The following is a 20974-nucleotide window of genomic DNA, read 5'->3' as shown; positions in this document are numbered from 1 at the left end:
GAATCATACAAGATGAAATCTTAGCGTGGCAGAAGGCAGGGAATATGCACACACACCTTTTAAAAAGGCTTTGAAGTTCAGGCAAAATCAAACTTATTTGGCTTATTTAAATTTATAGGGTTTACAACTCTGCTTCACCAGTTTAGAGAGAAATCCATCTGTAGTGCTGTGACCTATTGCCTTAGAATAGAATAGAACCAACGAAGTTGGAAGAGACCTCCAAGATCATCCAGTCAAATCTATCCCCCAGCCCTATCCAGTCAACCAGACCATGGTACTAAGTGCCCCAGCCAGGCTTTTCTTAAACACTTCCAGGGATGGTGCCTCCACCACCTCCCTGGGCAGCCCATTCCAATGCCAATCACTCTCTCTGGCAAGAACTTCCTCCTGACATCCAGCCTAGACCTCCCCCAGCACAACTTGAGACTGTGTCCCCTTGTTCTGTTGCTGGGTGCCTGGCAGAAGAGATCAACCTCCACCTGGCTACAGCCTCTCTTCAGGTAGTTGTAGACAGCAATGAGCTCTGCCCTGAGCCTCCTCTTCTCCAGGCTAAACAACCCCAGCTCCCTCAGCCTCTCCTCATAGGGTTTGTGTTCCAGGCAACATCATCTCTGTAGCATCTTGGCTATTATTTTTTGCTTTGCTATTGCCCTCTTAGGCTTGGCAAAAATCTTTCCATTGTGATGTGAAACAGCACTAGCCCTGCCTTCCTCCCCAGCCCTCTCTCTGATCTGCCTTTGTTGTGAGGTTTCCAAAACACCATGATCTGGCAGTGGCAGAAGCTGGCAGACTTTTCCTTTTCCCATCCCCCAGCCCTTTACCATCTCAGAGCCTAGGACATGCTGACTGAACACAACAGTGTTGCACCTGACCCACTGACATCTGATCCCTGATTTGTGAGTTTAAATTATGATTGAAAAGAACACAAATAAGGAAAATTCCCTCCTATTTCTTGCTGTCACATTGAGTGACACAGTCCAGAGGGGTGAATCTGCCTTCTTAAACTGTGACAATGTCTTGATCATGTGCAGTGTTCATTTTAATTACATGTACTTGATGAGTGCACCATTATTTCATTTCACTACTACCATCTAAACATTCAGCCTTGAGTGAGATGTTAATTCATTCTGTCACATAGCAAAATACAATCCTGCTTACTATAGTTACCCATTCTGCTTGAAACAAGTGTTCTATCTGCGTATTTGACTGTGGTTTCCTTGGCATTCCTTGCTGATTAAACATTGGCAGTAACTGTAGAAGCAATACTTTATCCTAACTTTAATACTGGCTACATTTTTAATGCATTTATTTTGCAGACATCATGTCTAACTTGTCACAAACTTTGAGATATATTTAATATGAGAAAACCTAATGGGAGCCAGGCTTCAATCTGACTGATGCATGCATGAGTGCACTGGCTTATACTTTATTTGTTTTCTGGGAACCCATCTAGACTTTTAACAGTCTTTCATTTTGTCTTTTGTAGAGGAATTAAAGCCTGCACACCAGGCGATGTTTCCTGCTTGCAGATAGCAAGGTGGAATTGGCATACAGGAATAAACTCTTATTTAAAAAACTGGTTCATGTTTTTGCCATGACACCTTAAAATGTACTTTATATGCACAGAAGCATGTCTCTTAGATTTGAAAAAGCTCATTGCTCTCTGGAGTGACAATGTAGGACAGCTAATATGCTCCTTAATTTTGAAAGGGAAACAATTATTCCAGTATGTTTGTTAATGGGAAGGGGTTCAATAGCTCCAAGTGCCAGGTGCTGCACTTTGGCCACAGCAACCCCATGCAGAGATACAGGCTGGGGTCAGAGTGGCTGGAGAGCAGCCAAACAGAGAGGGATCTGGGGGTGCTGACTGATACCCATCTGAACATGAGCCAGCAGTGTGTCCAGGTGGCCAAGAGAGCCAGTGGCATCCTGGCCTGCATCAGGAATGGTGTGGTCAACAGGAGCAGGGAGGTCATTCTGCCCCTGTACTCTGTACTGGTTAGACCACACCTTGAGTACTGTGTTCAGTTCTGGGCCCCCCAGTTTAGGAGGGACATTGAGATGCTTGAGCATGTCCAGAGAAGGGCGACGAGGCTGGGGAGAGGCCTTGAGCACAGCCCTACGAGGAGAGGCTGAGGGAGCTGGGATTGGTTAGCCTGGAGAAGAGGAGGCTCAGGGGTGACCTTATTGCTGTCTACAACTACCTGAGGGGTGGTTGTGGCCAGGGGGAGGTTGCTCTCTTCTCACAGGTGGCCAGCACCAGAACGAGAGGACACAGCCTCAGGCTGCACCAGGGGAAATTTAGGCTTGAGGTGAGGAGAAAGTTCTTCACTGAGAGAGTCATTGGACACTGGAATGGGCTGCCCGGGGAGGTGGTGGAGTCGCCGTCCCTGGAGCTGTTCAAGGCAGGATTGGAGGTGGCACTTGGTGCCATGGTCTAGCCTTGAGCTCTGTGGTAAAGGGTTGGACTTGATGATCTGTGAGGTCTCTTCCAACCCTGATGATACTGTGATACTGTGAATTTCTACTTTGTCTCACATAAGCACTTGTGTCTCTTCCCTGATCCAGGAGGTGTATTAACTACACGCTAATAATAAAAACAAACCTTGAGAACTACATCTCTGTTCCATTTACGACACCCAATCCAGGCAACTCCATACTGGAAAGGTTGCTTTGCATCTTGCATTTTGAACTATTGCTTCTATATTGAAACCACTTTTCTACAAACTATTGCTCAGAGCATTTGATGGCTTTCTTTACCATGAATACTCTAGCATTTGAGTTTGTAAACAAAGCTTGATGTGATGGAAATGGTGACAGGCAACGACATTGTGCTATCAGGAGACAGGGAGTGTTCAAAGGCTAAGAGAATACCTACAACTAGCAGTGCCTCTAAGTCATGTTTCAAAATATCAATACACAGTCTGTTAGTAGCAAGCATCCAAAATTACTTTACACAAGACATTTTTGAAACACAAAGCAGTCTGCAGTGTCTTCCCTGTTCAGAGTAAACCTTCTTACATTTTACACAGGACACTTTGGAAACACAAAGCAGTCTGCAGTGTCTGCCCTGTTCAGAATAAACCTTTTTTACCCTTAGTAATGGTTCAAATGTTGTTTCTGTATATATAAATATGTTAATAGATTTGAGATACTCAGCCATGTTTATAAAGTCATATAAAATTCCCTTGAAAACCCTCTGACCAAGCTGAAATCCCAGTTCCTAAGCAGCTCAGCAGAAGAGATGGCTGGCAGCATGCAAAACACAATTTAATCTGAATGTCAACTGCAGAGAGAATGCTATCAAACACCACTAACATTATAGCTTCATGCAACAGTACCGTAGGAACTTTCAGATGACAGAGTTTAGTTTTCATCCAGTACTTTTCCTATTTTGAATATTTACAATTAAAGCTATTCATTAAAACCATTAACTCCCCCCCAAAGAAACTCAAATCAACAATCATTTCAAGTGGAAACATTATAGTTTTCTTGTTTTGAAGCCATGCAAATAAACCATTAGGGAAGTTACTAATTAGACCTCACTAACAATGACATCAAACACCTGTGAAGTTCAGGCTTTAATGCACTTAGCAATCAGTTCACATCATGTACACTATAAAGAACATATTGCTCGACTGTAAAGAAAATATAATCTTTAAAGACATCTTTACTTATTTCACCTTGCTTCTAAGTTTTAGGTGTTGGGTTTTTTTGTGCTATTCATGGAGTCCACAAAAGCCATCAAAAAAAAAAAAAGAAAAGAAAAAGAAAGGGAAAAGAAAAGGAAAAGAAAAATAAAAGTAAAATAAAATGAAAAGAAAAGGAAAAGAAAAAGAAAGGGGAAAGAAAAAGAAAGGGGAAAGAAAAAGAAAGTGTAAAGAAAAAGAAAGGGAAAAGAAAAGGAAAAGAAAAAGAAAGGGGAAAGAAAAAGAAAGGGGAAAGAAAAAGAAAGGGGAAAGAAAAAGAAAGGGGAAAGAAAAAGAAAGGGGAAAGAAAAAGAAAGGGGAAAGAAAAAGAAAGGGGAAAGAAAAAGAAAGGGGAAAGAAGAAGAAAGGGGAAAGAAGAAGAAAGGGGAAAGAAGAAGAAAGGGGAAAGAAAAAGAAAGGGGAAAGAAAGAGGAAAGAAAAGGAAAAGAAAGAAAAAGGAAAAAGAAAGGGAAAAGAAAATTAAAAGAAAAGGAAAAGGAAAAGAAAAGGAAAGGAAAAGAAAAGGAAAATAAAGGGAAGATAAAGGGAAAAGATAAGAAAAAAGAAAAAGAACAGAAAAGAGAAAGAAAATAAAAGGGAAAGATAAGAAAAAAAAAGAAAAGGAAAAGAAAAGGAAAAGAAAAGGAAAAAGAAAAGGAAAAAAATAAAAGAAAAAGAAAGGGAAAATAAAGGGAAAAGATGAGGAAAAAAAAGAATAGGAACAGAAAAGAAACAGAAAAGAAAAATCATGGGAAAAGATTAAAAAAAGGAAAAGAAAAAAGAAAAAGAAAAATAAAAGGAAAAGGGGAAAAACAAGAAAGGGAAAAGGAAAAAGAAAAGAAAAATAAAGGGAGAAGATCAGAAAAAAAGAGAAAGGGAAAAGGAAAAGAAAAAAGAAAAGTTTTTGTGTATGAAAGCATTATCTAGATGAAAGAAAAATAAGCTTTTGAACAATCTATTTCAGACAGCTCTCAATGTTCACACATGCACCAGAGTGGAAAGAAATAAATGCCAGCAAATGCAGTTCCCCCTGCCTTACTTTAACTCTCCCATACTTAGTTTCTCCTTCGTAGGACCAAATAATTATATTACTTCAGAGGTCCTGTGTGACTACACAGTCAGACAGACAGAGCTGGCATGCAGGCCACCTCTAATCTAAGCGTGTGTCAGGGAGGGTTTGCAGGTAAAGCAGGTGTTTATAAAGTGCATCCCAAACATGGTATGATCATGAGTCACCTAAACACAGGACTCCACTGATCATAGTATCAAGTTGAAAGAGACCTCCAAGATCAGCCAGTCCAACCTAGCACCCAGCCCTAGCCAGTAAACCAGACCATGGCACTAAATGCCTCATCCAGTCTTTGCTTCAACACCTCCAGGGATGGTGACTCCACCATCTCCCTGGGCAGTCCATTCCAATGCCAATCACTCTCTCTGCCAACAACTTCCTCCTAACATCCAGCCTAGATCTCCCCCAGCACAACTTGAGACTCTGTCCCCTTGTTCTATTGCTGGTTGCCTGGCAGAAGAGACCAACCCCCACCTGGCTACAGCCTCCCTTCAGGTAGTTGTAGACAGCAATGAGGTCAGCTCTGAGCCTCCTCTTCTCCAGGCTGAACACCCCCAGCTCCCTCAGCCTCTCCTCACAGGGCTGTGTTCCAGGCCCCTCACCAGCTTTGTTGCCCTTCTCTGGACACATTCCAGCACCTCAACATCTCTCTTGAATTGAGGGGACCAGAACTGGACACAGCACTCAAGGTGTGGCCTGAGCAGTGCTGAGCACAGGGGCAGAATAACCTCCCTTGTCCTGCTGGCCACACTGTTCCTGATCCAGGCCAGGATGCCATTGGCTCTCTTGGCCACCTGGGCACACTGCTGGCTCATCTTCAGCTACTATCTACCAGTACTCCCAGGTCCCTTTCTGCCCGGCTGCTTTCCAGCAACTCTGTCCCCAGCCTGTAGCACTGCTTGGGGTTGTTGTGGCACAAGTGCAGAACCCTGCACTTGGCCTTGTTAAATCTCATCCCCTTGGCCTCTGCCTACCCATCCAGCCTGTCTAGGTCCTCTGCAGGGCTCCCCTACCTTCCAACAGATCCACACCTGAGTCCTAAAAGAGAGAAGTAACTTTGTTTCGACCTCAGATTGCATTAGCTGTAAACATACTTAGCAGCATGGACTTCACAAAAACATTAGAATAAACTGAGCTTCAACATAATAAAATATTTAAGGGATGAGCTGATGACTTCTTTTTGCTCAGTGGTGTAACAGGCTAATATTCCCACTTTCCTATGTGAAATGAAATGCAACTCAGTTTAAGTTGATTAGTAATAATTACAAGCCAAATATTCTTCAACCTCCTGAGCAGCAGGAGACCTGTAACAGATTTCCTGTGCTCTAATGATTCATATGAAAGTTTTCCATGTGGTCAGTAGAGATTCTGCAGTTTATCTGAAAATTCATGCAGGCAGACTGATTTACAAATTTGAACAGGAGCTTACACCTACAGGGTACCTGCTGAAGGATGGAGTCCAACAGACCAAGACAGAGACATCAGAATGGAATTTCTTTCTTTAAATCTCAACTAAGCAATTGTTTTTTTCAATGCCAATCCCCATTTTAATGAATAAACTCGTTCTTGAAGCTCAGTCTTATGTCAAACATCAATTTATTAATGATTTAATTTGGGTAAAAAGCAGAATTTATTATGACTCTCCTTGTTCATTAGAGAGATAAAAGAAAGAAATCCATAATGAGGATGTTTAAGTATTTAGACAGATTGCCTGGACCTTGTGTACTCTCCACATTCAGTGATGGTCACAGCCCTACCAGACAAAGGCCCTAAATAATTTGATCCAATTTGAGATCAGCCCTGTTTTGAGCAAGAATGAGGGCTTCATATATGGAATTACTTTCCAGATGAGTTAAGCCTTTAAGCCATATGCACATTTGCTACAGGAATTTTATTATCCAACCATGTTTTCAGTGAATAATTACTGTATCTGCCCTTAAATTCTTAGATGATAGATGCAGATAAAGGAGAAAAAAATGGAGATGTGGGAAAAACGTTTCAGGCTACACTTAGGAGTGGATTGTTTCACGTATCTACCACTTTATTTTCTGTCTGCACCACATTCAAGTCGTAACATAAAATACAAGATGACTTCTTTCCTCTGTGAAAACTTTGGATGGTCACTTTTATCAAAGCAAAGAAAGGCTTTGATATAGGACTTGAGAGCAGCTAATGACAAATTATTACCAATGCCTAAAAGTATTTCAAACAGTTCCACATTTTCCCTAGGAGAGAAGAAACTAAGCCAATTTTTTTTTGATAAACTATGCCAGTTGGTGCTCCAAAATCTAAATGTTTCAGTATTAAACACCAGGTTTTATAGTACCTTAAAGATGCAAAAATCTTAACTATGTTTGTGAATTATACATATTTCCCCCTATTGTGTCCATTAAAATGTAGTCAACTAAGGAGTCGGAGCTCTGCTTTTATGGTTAACACAGAAATATACACAGATATGAAACAGCACAGGATTATTGTTCTCTATACTGCTTCTTCATCTTTAGTTTGGGACACTGCTTTGTCAAAAAGAGCTCATGCACACCTTAAGAAAATAGAGTAAGATTTCAGTGGTTGCTTTCATGATTTCATGATCTGGACGAGGGGATTGAGTCCAGCATCATTAAGTGTGCAGATGACACCAAGCTAGGAGCAGGTGTTGATCTATTGGAGGGTAGGAGAGCCCTGCAGAGGGACCTAGACAGGCTGGATGGGTAGGCAGAGGCCAATGGGATGAGACTTAACAAGGCCAAGTGCAGGGTTCTGCACTTGGGCCACAACAACCCCAAGCAGCGCTACAGACTGGGGACAGAGTGGCTGGAGAGCAGCCAGGAGGAAAGGGACCTGGGGGTACTGATAGATAGTAGCTGAAGATGAGCCAGCAGTGTGCCCAGGTGGCCAAGAGAGCCAATGGCATCCTGGCCTGGATCAGGAACAGTGTGGCCAGCAGGACAAGGGAGGTTATTCTGCCCTGTACTCAACACTGGTCAGGCCACACCTTGAGTGCTGTGTCCAGTTCTGGGCTCCTCAATTCAAGAGAGATGTTGAGGTGCTGGAATGTGTCCAGAGAACGGCGACAAAGCTGGTGAGGGGCCTGGAACACAGCCCTGTGAGGAGAGGCTGAGGGAGCTGGGGGTGTTTAGCCTGGAGAAGAGGAGGCTCAGGGATGATCTCACTGCTGTCTACAACTACCTGAAGGGATGTTGTAGCCAGGTGGGTGGTGGTCTCTTCTCCCAGGCTAGCAACGGAATAAGGGGACAGAGTCTCAAGTTGTGCTGGGGAAAGTATAGGCTGGATGTTAGGAGGAAGTTGTTGGCAGAGAGAGTGATTGGCATTGGAATGGGCTGCCCAGGGAGACTGGATGAGGTACTTAGTGCCATGGTTTAGTTGACTGGATAGAGATGGGTTCTAGGTTGGACTGGATGATCTTGGAGGTCTCTTCCAACATGGTTGATTCTATGATTCTATGATTCTATGATTAGTGCGAACAGTTTTACAAGTAACACATGTAAATATTGACAGTAGTGAAATGAATTAAAGAGATTGTAGTCAATACATCATCTCCATAACAGATAGTCTCATCCCCATGAAAACCAAACCTTTCAGTGTAAATATCTGGAAAGGATCAACACTAATCTGGAAGTATTCATTTTTTCATCTCCCAGACTTAACCACTGTGGTATGCAAAACCACATCTACTTAAGGGCTATGTGTATGTGAGTAGTTCAGCATCTGCTTTAGTGGCATTTGAGAGCTCTACAGCCAGCTGCAACAGAGAATCATCTTACCCTTCCACTGAAATGGTCCGCTGCAAGCTCACTGTGGGTGGACGCGTTGCAGTGCTGTGCTGGGAATGACTGTGACCAAGGAAGAATAAAAAAAAAGCATTTGTTAAAGAAATAGAAGTTTCTCTTATTGTCTCTAACAGTTTAGCTAATGCCAAAGCAGAAATAACAGGCTGTTTTACACCTCTAAAGCATTTTGACTTCAGTGATGCTTGTCTCTTCAGACAAGGTCTCAAGCTTCCAATCTCTTGTTTAAAATGAGGTTTCATTCCTCATTAAGAGCAGACAATGGAAAGGATTAACTCCTCCTTATCTTTCTCCTCATATTTTTTTTTAATGTGCATATGCACATAGTTCAGTGACTTAAAATAAATGAGATTGGTAATTGTTCTGCTAAGTACCCTAAGCATGAAACACAAAGTTCATTTCAGAGCAGAAGGTAAAACAGAAAAAAGATGTTATCAGGCTAATTATCAGTGTTTCTCAGGCAGAATGCTCAGTGAAAAGAGGACATGCACTGTTTATAATTCCACCATAATGTCACTTTACACATTTCAGCCAATGTTCACTGTTGCTATCAGATTTTTAAGCAGGTTGATTTGTTTTCCCATGTGAAATTTTATCAATCTAGGGGAAAAAAAAAAACCCAAAACTGATATTTTCTCAGCAAAACACAAACTCTCTGAAAGAAAAAAGATTCTGCATTGAAAACCTTGAGGTCTAATGGCTTCTCACATCTTATCCTAACTAAGGAACCTAAAAAACAGTTACAATGCTGCATAAACCAAATAAATTACACTGTATAGATTAACTTCAGGACTGTAATATTGTATTTTGCCATAACTATTCATATCAATGGATAAGACATCCTCAAGTCAGAGGCACTGCTGTGATAAAAAATGGCATTCCTTATGCAAGGCAATGTGTTAAAAAATAGATAAATAATAAAAGCAGAAGCATCTGAGTGTATCTTCTGGTTACTTTAAATGGCTACATCACACAGTGAGGTCCAGTATTAATAATGCAAAGTACACATTAAAAATAAATCTTAAGCTCAGTTTTGTAGCACTGATTCTACTAACTGCAGATTTTGTCTTGTTTTCAAGCTCTGCATACAACTCAAGCTGTTTGTTCAGAAGAAACACATCTTACTATCCTTAAAAGCTAAGACATTCAACATTAGTGAGCAACACATCTATTTTACATGTATTTTTTCCTGTAGCATGGCCAATGCTGTCTGCCTGACAGAAGAGAGATGATTTTCTGTGCAGCACATAAGAGTTGTGACACGATAGCATGCCAGAGGACAAATAAAAGAGCTACTGGTATTTCCTGTTGCAAACACTGGGTTCTTGCTTCATGTCCTTCTTCACAGAGAGAGTGATTGGCATTGGAATGGGCTGCCCAGGGAGGTGGTGGAGTCACCGTCCCTGGAGGTGTTCAAGAAAAGCCTGGCTGAGGCACTTAGTGCCATGGTCCAGTTGACTGGCTAGGGCTGGGTGCTAGGTTGGACTGGATGATCTTGGAGGTCTCTTCCAACCTGGATGATTCTATGATTCTATGTTCATAGAATCACATAATCAGTCAGGGTTGGAAGGGATCACAAGGATCATCTAGTTCCAGCCCCATGGGCAGGGACACCCTACCTGAGATCAGGCTGTCCAGATCCTCATCCAGACTGGCCTTAAATACCTCCAGGGATGGGGCCCTAACCACCTCCCTGGGCAACCCATTCCAGGCTCTCACCACTCTCATGATGAAGAATGAACTCTTCACATCCAGTCTGAATCTCCCCACCTCCAGCTTTGCTTCATTCCCCCTAGTCCTGTCACTCCCTGGTAGCCTAAAAAGTCCCTTCCCAGATTTTTTTGTAGGCCCCCTTCAGATACTGAAAAGCCACAATAAGGTCATGTTAGTGAAGTGCTCTATTCATCCTTACCCCAAGTACTGCAGAAGGTCTGTAGGAAATTATATCCCCAGTATCAGAAGAGCTACTGAGTTCTACATGAGTCTGGCATCATGGTGTGAACAGAACAGTTGAGCTGGACAAACATTTCACAGCAATATTTTATGATGTTGGTTCCAGTTTCACATTAAATTTGCAGCTTGCAAATGACTTAGGATGTGCATTTTTAAACTACCCTTTTTTAGTATTTATGCATTTAAAAAATAAAGTTTAGTGTGTATCTTGTCTTCTGTCCCACTCCCTCTACAGAGCTGGAAAGAAACAGACCTCCTTATGCTCCTGTGCTGGCTTCCCACACAAATTAATAGAGAAGGGAACAGTCTGTTCCTTGAACTTCCCCACTGTATACAGGAGACACATCTTTTCCTTGTGCAGTTTGACTCTCAGAAACTTCATTCTTTGAAGCTGCATCAAGGGATGCAAAACTGCAGCTGATACAAGGAATGAGAACCCAGTAGATAAGAAGGTTGATGACTGTCACAGCCCTCTACACTACACAGTATGTCAAGGTCTACTTCAAAGAGGAGGACGGTAAAGTTGTGCCTGAGCTATGCTGCTGATGCCACAACACAGACTTTAAACAAGCAGCTCTTATTTTTGTAACAGATGCTCCTTATTTTGGGGGGGAAATATCAGCTAATAAGGCATGGCAAGGTGGCAGCAAAAAATGTTGTCATAGGAAAGGGAAGCTGAGGACTGATGGCATTTAAGTCACTTCTCCTTGTCTCAAGATCATAGAATCATAGAATCAATCAGGTTGGAAGAGACCTCCAAGATCATCCAGTCCAACCTAGCACCCAGCCCTATCCAGTCAACCAGACCATGGCACTAAGTGCCTCAGCCAGGCTTTTCTTAAACACCTCCAGGGATGGAGACTCTACCACCTCCCTGGGCAGCCCATTCACCTCCTCCTTAGTAGAGCTGTGGCACACTATTACAACCAGAGCCACCGTGCTACATCCAAGCACAACTACAGGAGCTGGCTTACATTCTGAAGGCTTTATTTCTTTTTCCAAGAAAGATTTCAACATTGCCCTATTTTTACCACAGCAAACTTATTTGTATAACTCTGACCAGCTTCAAAACGAGCAAAATTATTAAAGTATCAAAGGTAGGACCAGTGTCTAGGTACTAAAAAAATATTTTCCCATTTATCTGCAGAATTAGTAAGGGAAGATGGTCACAAAACCATATGGAACAGCAAGCACTTGGGATGGGACTATGTTTCAAATAGAAATTGGAATACATTCACCAAAGTAATTGACAGAATAATGAATTATTGCTTCTGCACTGGAAATGAGGAAAAGGGCTAGGAAAGGGATTGTAATAGGCTCTCAACTCCCACAGCAAAGCTGCATTTTGCTGATGAATTCAACTATCTTTGAGGACTAACACTCAACCCAGGCTAATTTGTGCAAAACCTGAAGGTTATTAACCTGTTAAATCACACTGTTCATAAATATTTTATACAATGGATGAACTAAACCCAAAGATTTTGTCATCATGATCTTCACAGAATCAACAAAATCTCTTAGCCTTTATTAAACCAAACCAAACCAACCAACCAACCAACCTCCTCCAAACCAACAAACCAAAAAAACCCCAAAACATCACAAAACCCAACCAACCAACAAAACCCCCAACAAACTGAAACAACAACAAAAAACTCCCCAAACATCCAAGAAGAAAGAACAACCCAAAAAAACCCAAGCCCACAAAAACCCAAGAAAAACTCAAGCAAATCTCTGCTTGGCAATACCTTTGTGAACGTAGACCTGCCTAGATTTAAACCTGATATTGGCTGCACTCAAATTCCCACTTACAAAAGGTTGGTGAAAATGTTATTTTATGAACTTTTAAAGGAAAATGATTTTTTGAAACACAAAATTGTAATGAAAGATAACAGCATCTGCAGAAATGATTAGGAGTACCAAGTTCCTTGGTTTTTTTTTGTGTCCAGACTAAAACTGGACTTCTAAAATCCTGTTTAGCCAAAAGAGGATGTTCATGCCTTTCAGCAAATTAGATGTGTAATACCTTAGCAGAAGGACAAGGTACCCAGAACTAACAAGTCACTCTCCTCAGACACTAGAGAATTTGTGCCATGTCACACCTGCTTGGTGGTTACTGTGTTACAGATGGGGCAAGAAGCATGAAAGCATTATCTAGACAGGTTGAAGAATCTAGACTATTGAAAGTGAAGTTTGCAGATGACAGCAAGCTGTGTGGCACAGTCAACTTGCTAGAGGGCAGGGATACCATCCAGAGGGACCTGGACAGGCTGGAGAGGTGGGCCCAGGCCAACCTCATGGCATTCAACAAGGCCAAGTGTAAGGTCCTGCACCTGGGTTGGCACAATCCCAGGCACAGATGCAAGCCAGGCAACCAGCAATAGAACAAGGGGACACAGTCTCAAGTTGTGAGAGGGGAGGTCCAGGCTGGATGTTAGGACGAAGTTCTTCACAGAGAGAGTGATTGGCATTGGAATGGGCTGCCCAGGGAGGTGGTGGAGTCGTCTTCCCTGGAGGTGTTGAAGCAAAGCCTGGCTGAGGCACTTAGTGCCATGGTCTAGTTGACTGGACAGGGCTGGGTGCTAGGTTGAACCAGATGATCTTAGAGGTCTATGAATCTATGATTCTATGTGCCAGGTCTTCTGTAGCACAAAAGAAGGCTAAACTTCTGGCTTACTGTCACCAATATGTTCCATGGTGAATGCCTTAACATAGACACTTGCATGTCTATTGAGATATGCTATGATGAATGCCTTAACACAGACACTTGCATGTCTATTGAGATATGCAGCTAAATAGCATATTTCTACATTCACAGATCTAAGTATTCAAAGTTTGACATTTAGGCTTATGAAAATGCTACCTTTTCTCTGAAATGGTACAGGATTAATGTCTCAATAATTTTAATAATATACAGTAATAACATTTCAATAGACTACTCAGTACTCCAGTCAAGCAAGATGAATTTTCCCTGAAGAGATGAATCTCACATGCTGTGGAATACCAGTTTCAACTTAATTCAGTTTAGTTTTAGTTGGAGACAAAGGGAACACACTATTTACATAACCCATATGATTGAAGGAAAAGAGAATGGGAGTCTAAGTTAATAAGGGGCAAAACAGAGAGAGAAAGATTCAACCTCTCTTTTTAAATGGGTTTGTTTTAACCAGCTTCTTAGGCAGGGCCTGACATTTCCTATCTTTGTAAACCACTAAAATTAGAGCAGCATGGTGTCAACACAGTTTTTAATGATTCTTAGGAAAATATCAACATCAATAAGTATCATAAGAATAAGGAGAGAATTAGCCAGTCTCTTTATTTTTAATTCTGTCCTAGCCCTTCAAAGGGTATTTTGAAGATGCTCCTGCTTTGTGGCTGATGCTGATTCTGCAGGCAGCATCATAAACCCTCCCTTCACGAATGATACTTCTGCCAACACACAGTATCTAACTGAAACCCCCACCTGGGATAAAACAATCAGATCAAGGAAACATTTACTGTGGTTTAAACTTCTGCTGTGCGATAATGAATCTCATAGAATCTCATAGAATCAACCAGGTTGGAAGAGACCTCCAAGATCATCCAGGCCAACTTAGCACCCAGCCCTAGCCAATCAGCTAGGCCATGGCACTAAGTGCCTCAGCCAGGCTTTGCTTCAACACCTCCAGGTATGATGCCTCCACCACCTCCCTGGGCAGCCCATTCCAATGCCAATCACTCTCTCTGGTAAGAACTTCCTCCTAACATCCAGCCTATACTTCCCCCAGAACAACTTGAGACTGTGTCCCCTTGTTCTGTTGCTGGTTGCCTGGGAGAAGAGACCAACCCCACCTGGCTACAACCTCCCTTCAGGTAGTTGTAGACAGCAATGAGGTCAGCCCTGAGCCTCCTCTTCTCCAGGCTAAACAACCCCAGCTCCCTCAGCTTCTCCCCTGATGGCAACTAAAACCAAGGACAAACCAGCACTAAGAGAGTAGTCTGCATGACACTCAACTCAGAGTTCATACCAAAGCCTCCTATTGCACTGAGGGTGGAAGAAGGTTGTATGAAAATAGGGCATGGAGTCACAGTATCACAGTATCATGAGGGTTGGAAGAGACCTCACAGATCATCAAGTCCAACCCTTTACCACAATTCTCAAGGCTAAACCACGGCACAAAGGGTACTAGAAAAGCCATCAGCTTTCCTCTCTCCACCTACCTCCTACCAACAAAGAGCTATTTGCTTTAGCCTTGATTCAGAAAATCTTGTGTTTTTATACATCTTTGGCAAGTCACTCTCAGACCAAAACAGTCACTGTTTGCTTCTCACATCAGTTGACAGAAAGAAGTGGCATGGGCTAGACAGAGATCTCCCTGGCTTCAGAGCAGCTTTCTTGAGGTCTTAATTGCTGAACTGCAACCCAGACGTATACAAACTGCATTTGCCTATCAATATGCTCATTGCAGCAAAAAAAGCAAGCAAGCAAGCAAGCAAGCAAACCCAACCTAACAGAAAGGCCAAACTAGATCTCTGCATTATTCTTTGTTTTTCACAACACTAAAAGAAAAAAAGATGGATACATTCAATATTGAATGAGAACAGTGAAGGGAGCGCTAACATTGTTAGATTTTATGATGCATTCTCAGCATGTTGTTTCTTATGTTAAGGTTTGGAGGGAGCAGCACAGATTATAAGGCTTCTAAGCCTTTGTTTTGATGGATCTAAGAGTTCAAGAAGGCAACATGCTTTAATTTTACTAATGTGGGGGTTTAATTCAACTCAGCAAAGTGAAACAAGCTTTTCCTGACGCTGCCGACAGCAAAACTCCTAACTTAAATGAGTTTCTGTTCTCCTCTGGGATTAATTAGGAGACCAGAGAGTGTTTTTTTTTTTTTTCCTCTCCTTTTTGGTATTAATTTTATCTCAGCTACAAACAATTTGATAATATCCACTACTGACAGTCGTGACCCATATTAGAAGTGTCAAACTAAACAGACGGCTTCTTACCAGAGGGAAAGAGGAAGCTTCAGAGAACAGGACATTCAACTCTGCTACTTTAAATCACCCTTAGGCAACAAAGCCAACCATGGGATGTAACATTTGTTTTCATGCACAGGCACACGAAGTGAGGATTTCTGGAATGACTTAGCATCCCTAACTCATTTTTTAAAATGACATCTATATGTATGTTCTCCTAATAACATTGCTTGGCTAAATATTTAGCCAAAGTAAACCAGAAGAGAAATAAAATGAAGGATTAGGCAGTCAACCTGCCTACAAATATGATGAAAAAGGACTACAGGTTCTCTGGAGTAATTTCACTTGCACAAGTCAGCAAAGTTGTTGATCTCCTTTTATCCCTCCCTCTCTCTTCTTCCTCTTCCTCCTTCCTTTCTTCTCCCCTTACCTCCTTCCTTCTCCCCTTACTTCCTCTCTTCCCACCTTCCTTCCTTCTTTCCTGAAGCAGTAACCACAGAGATGGTTAGCCACATGCCACAATTTGAGCTATTGCAGCCCTATAAACTAGCACTATATAAGCAAGGAGGAAGAATGCAAGGTGAAACTGTGACTCAGAGAAATTGCGGCTCCCCGAATAAAGCAAATTATCCACCTTTGTTAGCAGACACCTAAGTCAGCATCTAGTTTCAAAGTGGTGAAACATCCACTGACTTCAAATCTGCTTTCTTACAGCTGTGGTAACTGCAGTTGTCTAAAGGAGAAGACTGAAGAGCATATACTGTTAATGAAGTTAACATGGATAACAAGCTAACCATGGCACAGCAATGTGCCCTTGTGGCCAGGAAGGCAAATGGGATCCTGGGGTGTATTAGGAAGAGTGTGTCCAGCAGATCAAGGGAGGTTCTCCTCACCCTCTACTCTGCCCTGCTGAGACTTCATCTTAGAATAGAATCATAGAATCAACCAGCTTGGAAGAGACCTGCAAGATCATCCAGTCCAACCTAGCACCCAGCCCTGGCCAATCAACTAGACCATGGCACTAAGTGCCTCAGCCAGGCTTTGCTTGAACACCTCCAGGGACAGTGACTCCACCACCTCCCTGGGCAGCCCATTCCAATGCCAATCACTTTCTCTGGCAACAACTTCCTCCTAACATTCAGTTTTGGGCTCCCCAGTTTAAGAGGGAGAGGGATCTGCTGAAAAGGGTCCAGTGGAGGGCTATAAGGATGTTTAGGGGACTGGAGGGCATGGCTTATGAAGAGAGGCTGAGGGACCTGGGGCTGTTTAGTCTGGAAATGAGAAGACTTAGGGGGGATTTGATAAATGTTTACAAATATCTGAGCACTGGCCAGGGTGGGGGGGGTGGGGGGGTGGGACAGGCTCTGCTCACTGCTCCCTGGGATGGGACACAGAGCAATGGGTGTAAGTTGCAGCACAAGAGGTTCCACCTCAACACAAGGGGGAACTTTACTGTAAGGGTCCCAGAGCACTGGAACAGGCTCCCCATAGAGGCTGTGGAGTCTCCTTCTCTGGAGCCTTTCAAGGCCTGTCTGGATACGTTCCTCTGTGCTCTGTGTTAGATAGCATTGTCCTGCTCTGGCAGGGGGGGTGGGTCTCCTTGGGTCTTTTCCCACCCCTAACATCCTGTGAGCCTGTGAAGTGTCACATGTCTAGTATTCTCACGTAGGAGAAGTACACACTTTGACAGTACTGTGAAGAAAACACCATTGAGCAGATTAGGTATACTGAGTGAAAACTGCAAGAAAAAGACCCCACAATGACAAACTGATACAACATCGAAGTGGAAAATGTGAGGAGAAATGAAACCTGAGACCTGCTTTAATAACAGACATCCTGCCTTGCTCTTTTGGGAGATTATTTAGTTCTAGATGTCAACGTTAGGCATTGATTTCTGTTCTAACCCTTTTCTTACAACAACAAAAAGAAATAGAAAATGCTTCACTTCTTCCCTTTAATCTTTGGTTTCATTACATTCCTTGTTTATTGCTTCTCCTCATAATTTGGACAGACTTGTGTTTTTGGAAAGACACCTAAATTTCCATGACATTCCAAGACATTCTTATTACTGTCTACAACTACCTGAAGGGGCATTGTAGCCAGGTGGGGGGTGGCCTCTTCTCCCAGGTAACCAGCAATAGAACAAGGGGACACAGTCTCAAGTTGTGCCAGGGTAGGTCTAGGCTGGATATTAGGAGGAAGTTCTTCACAGAGAGAGTGATTGGCATTGGAATGGGCTGCCCAGGGAGGTGGTGGAGGCACCGTCCTTGGGGGTCTTCAAGAAAAGACTGGATGAGGCACCTAGTGCCATGGTCTAGTTGATTGGTTAGGGCTGGGTGCTAGGTTGGACTGGCTGATCTTGGAGGTCTCTTCCAACCTGGTTGATTCCATGATGATTCTATGATGATTATTTTAAAAAAGTAAATCTCAAGTTTCCCCACTAGACTCTTAGGTGTATTATTGTTGATATAATAATAATAATAATAATAATAATAATAATAATAATAATAATAATAATGCCCTACCTGGGAGCTGAAATGCTCCTTGATGAAGTCAGTTTGACAATTAGAGCAGCTGAGAAATGAGGTTTGCATGTCAAAACATTTGCAACAAGTGAGAAACCTCTGTAGGTATATAGGGAAAAAAATGTGTGCAGAAAGAAATGGTAGAGAAAGGAAAATTAAATCTCACCTTCTGAGTTAAGCAGTGTCAGACAGAAATGATCCATGAACACAACTACTGATTTTGGCTCTAATTACAGTTGTGGAAAAGGATGCAGTGCTACCTTAATGAATCTAAATAAGAAGACTTAGTCACAGTATCACAGTATCACCAAGGTTGGAAGAGACCTCACAGATCATCAAGTCCAACCCTTTACCACAGAGCTCAAGGCTAGACCATGGCACCAAGTGCCACCTCCAATCCTGCCTTGAACAGCTCCAGGGACGGCGACTCCACCACCTCCCCGGGCAGCCCATTCCAGTGTCCAATGACTCTCTCAGTGAAGAACTTTCTCCTCACCTCCAGCCTAAATTTCCCCTGGAGCAGCCTGAGGCTGTGTCCTCTTGTTCTGGTGCTGGCCACCTGAGAGAAGAGAGCAACCTCCTCCTGGCCACAACCACCCCTCAGGTAGTTGCAGACAGCAATAAGGTCTCCCCTGAGCCTCCTCTTCTCCAGGCTAACCAATCCCAGCTCCCTCAGCCTCTCCTCCTAGGGCTGTGCTCAAGGCCTCTCCCCAGCCTCGTCGCCCTTCTCTGGACATGCTCAAGCATCTCAATGTCCCTTCTAAACTGGGGGGCCCAGAACTGAACACAGTACTCAAGGTGTGGTCTAACCAGTGCAGAGTACAGGGGCAGAATGACCTCCCTGCTCCTGCTGACCACACTGTTCCTGATGCAGGCCAGGATGCCACTGGCTCTCTTGGCCACCTGGGCACACTGCTGGCTCATGTTCAGGCGGGTATCGATCAGCACCCCCAGATCCCTCTCTGTCTGGCTGCTCTCCAGCCACTCCGACCCCAGCCTGTATCTCTGCATGGGGTTGTTGTGGCCAAAGTCTAGGAGTGACAGAAGACTTCCTGACATAGTCTGCACAGCCTCCCAATTACTTACATCTCATGGTACCCTGGTACCAGCACCTAATACAATACTGAGTTTCTGGTTTCTTGTGGAGAAAGCAGCTGTCACCATTCTCCCTAAGTCTTTGACATGATGCTTATGCAATTCAACATCACTGAGGGTTTTTTTGCCATGCTGCTGCACTCGAATGCCATACCTCATTTATTGCTTGCTAGCTCTCTCAGTTCCCTTGTGGCAGTAGCACTTTCCAAGCACTAACACTCCAGTGAATTGTACAGGGTGAAAGGATTGAAGATGGCCTGATTTCTGTGTGACACAACAACAAACTTTCTGGCTGAGCAAGGAGAAATCAGCTTCACTGAAGGAAAACTCACACTATGGTACAAGAGAATGTCTTAATCATAGAATCAACCAGGTTGGAAGAGACCTCCAACTTCATCCAGTCCAACCTAGCACCCAGCCCTATCCAGTCAACCAGACCATGGCACTAAGTGCCTCATCCAGTCTTTTCTTCAACACCTCCAGGGATGGTGACTCCACCACCTCCCTGGGCAGCCCATTCCAATGCCAATCACTCTCTCTGCCAGGAACTTCCTCCTAACATCCAGCCTATACTTTCCCCAGCACAACTTGAGACTGTGTCCCCTTGTTCTATTGCTGGTTGCCTGGGAGAAGAGGCTAACCCCCACCTCGCTACAATGTCCCTTCAGGTAGTTGTAGACAGCAATGAGGTCTTCTGTAATACAACAGAATGAAAGACATGCTTTAGGAAAAATCATTCTATTAAGGATGTCTGGAGAGAGTAAATGATCAGAACATGTTGCAACAATGTGCTAGTTTGAGGCTAACTGGAATATTTTAGTGAGAGGAATTAGATTATAGGCTGTGAAAAGGAAACAATGATGATGTCTACTTCACTCATAGGCTTGCTGAGATGTATAAAAACAAGAACATAAACACAGATAAGGGAGTTGGTGTGGGTCTCTGGGAGCCTGTGCTTTTTCTCCTTGGTCTGCTTCTGTGTAACTAATCCTTCTGCTTTCTAGCCCCCCTTGCCATTCCTCCGACCTCACCTTGCACATAAGGCAAAGTCTGGGATGAGATAGAGGGGTGGAAAGAAGGTGGAAGGGTGGTTGAGAGTCCCTCCTGGGGACTCTGGTTTCTGGGAGGGCTGCTGCGTTTCTGTATCAATTTTAACTTGCATATTTCTGTCTATAGCTGTGTATATTGTAAATATCTGCTTGTATCTTGTGCTAAGCTGTAAATATAAAGCTTCATTCCTTAATTTTAAGATAGCTGTGTCTAGTCTGGGTGATTTCATAAGGTGGGGGGTGGGGGCAGGTAACACCCAAACCATCACAAACAATTAAAAGACAGATTGTTGAAGCTTACTGCTTTATATGGCTTGGAAGGAGTGACCCAGTTTCTAACTCGTTTTATGTATAGGTATTGGGTTTGTGAAGTGGTGTCTATGTGTGTATCTGGTGGTTTATGGATTGGGTTTGTGTTTTGTTAGTGGGGAGGCCACAGGGGCAGCTTCTGTAAGAAGCTGCTGGAAGCATGCTCCATGGCTAATAGAGCCCAAGTCATCCACCTTCAGGATGGATCCACTACTGGCCAAGGCTGAATCACTCAGAAACAGTGGTAGCAGCTCCGGGATAACGTACTTAAGGAGGGAAAAAGTTGCTGTGCAACTGCAATTGCAGCTGAAGACAGTAGTGAGAATGCATGAGAGTAACAATTATGTAGACATCAATGTCATTAAAAAGGTAGGGGGAAGAGGTGCTCCAGATGCTGGAGCAGAGATTCTCCTGTAGCCCATGTTGAAGACCATGATGAGGCAGGCTGTCCCCCTGCAGCCAATGAAGGTCGATGGTGAGCAAGACACCTCCCTGGGGGTCTTCAAGAAAAGACTGGATG

General features: G+C 43.1%; 1 protein-coding gene across 24 annotated transcripts in view; it reads right to left on the bottom strand.

Moving 5' to 3' along the window:
* The window catches only part of DLG2 (discs large MAGUK scaffold protein 2), a 1415634-nt gene that overhangs the window by 292113 nt on the left and 1102547 nt on the right, over window positions 1-20974 (bottom strand). For 23 of the 24 annotated variants that reach the window (XM_064169211.1, XM_064169239.1, XM_064169248.1 and 20 more), the window contains one exon: window positions 8544-8612. The exons of the other annotated variant lie outside the window; for it this stretch is intronic. In XM_064169211.1, coding sequence (XP_064025281.1) covers window positions 8544-8612 — 69 coding nt within the window. The remainder of the gene's footprint in view (window positions 1-8543; window positions 8613-20974) is intronic. 24 annotated transcript variants of the gene reach the window in all.

This window comes from Pogoniulus pusillus, chromosome 3 (assembly GCF_015220805.1).
Source record: "Pogoniulus pusillus isolate bPogPus1 chromosome 3, bPogPus1.pri, whole genome shotgun sequence".
Classification (NCBI taxonomy): Eukaryota; Metazoa; Chordata; class Aves; order Piciformes; family Lybiidae; genus Pogoniulus; species Pogoniulus pusillus.
The sequence above is the reverse complement of the archived record's forward strand: the minus strand, read 5'-3'. Positions and strand labels throughout refer to the sequence as shown.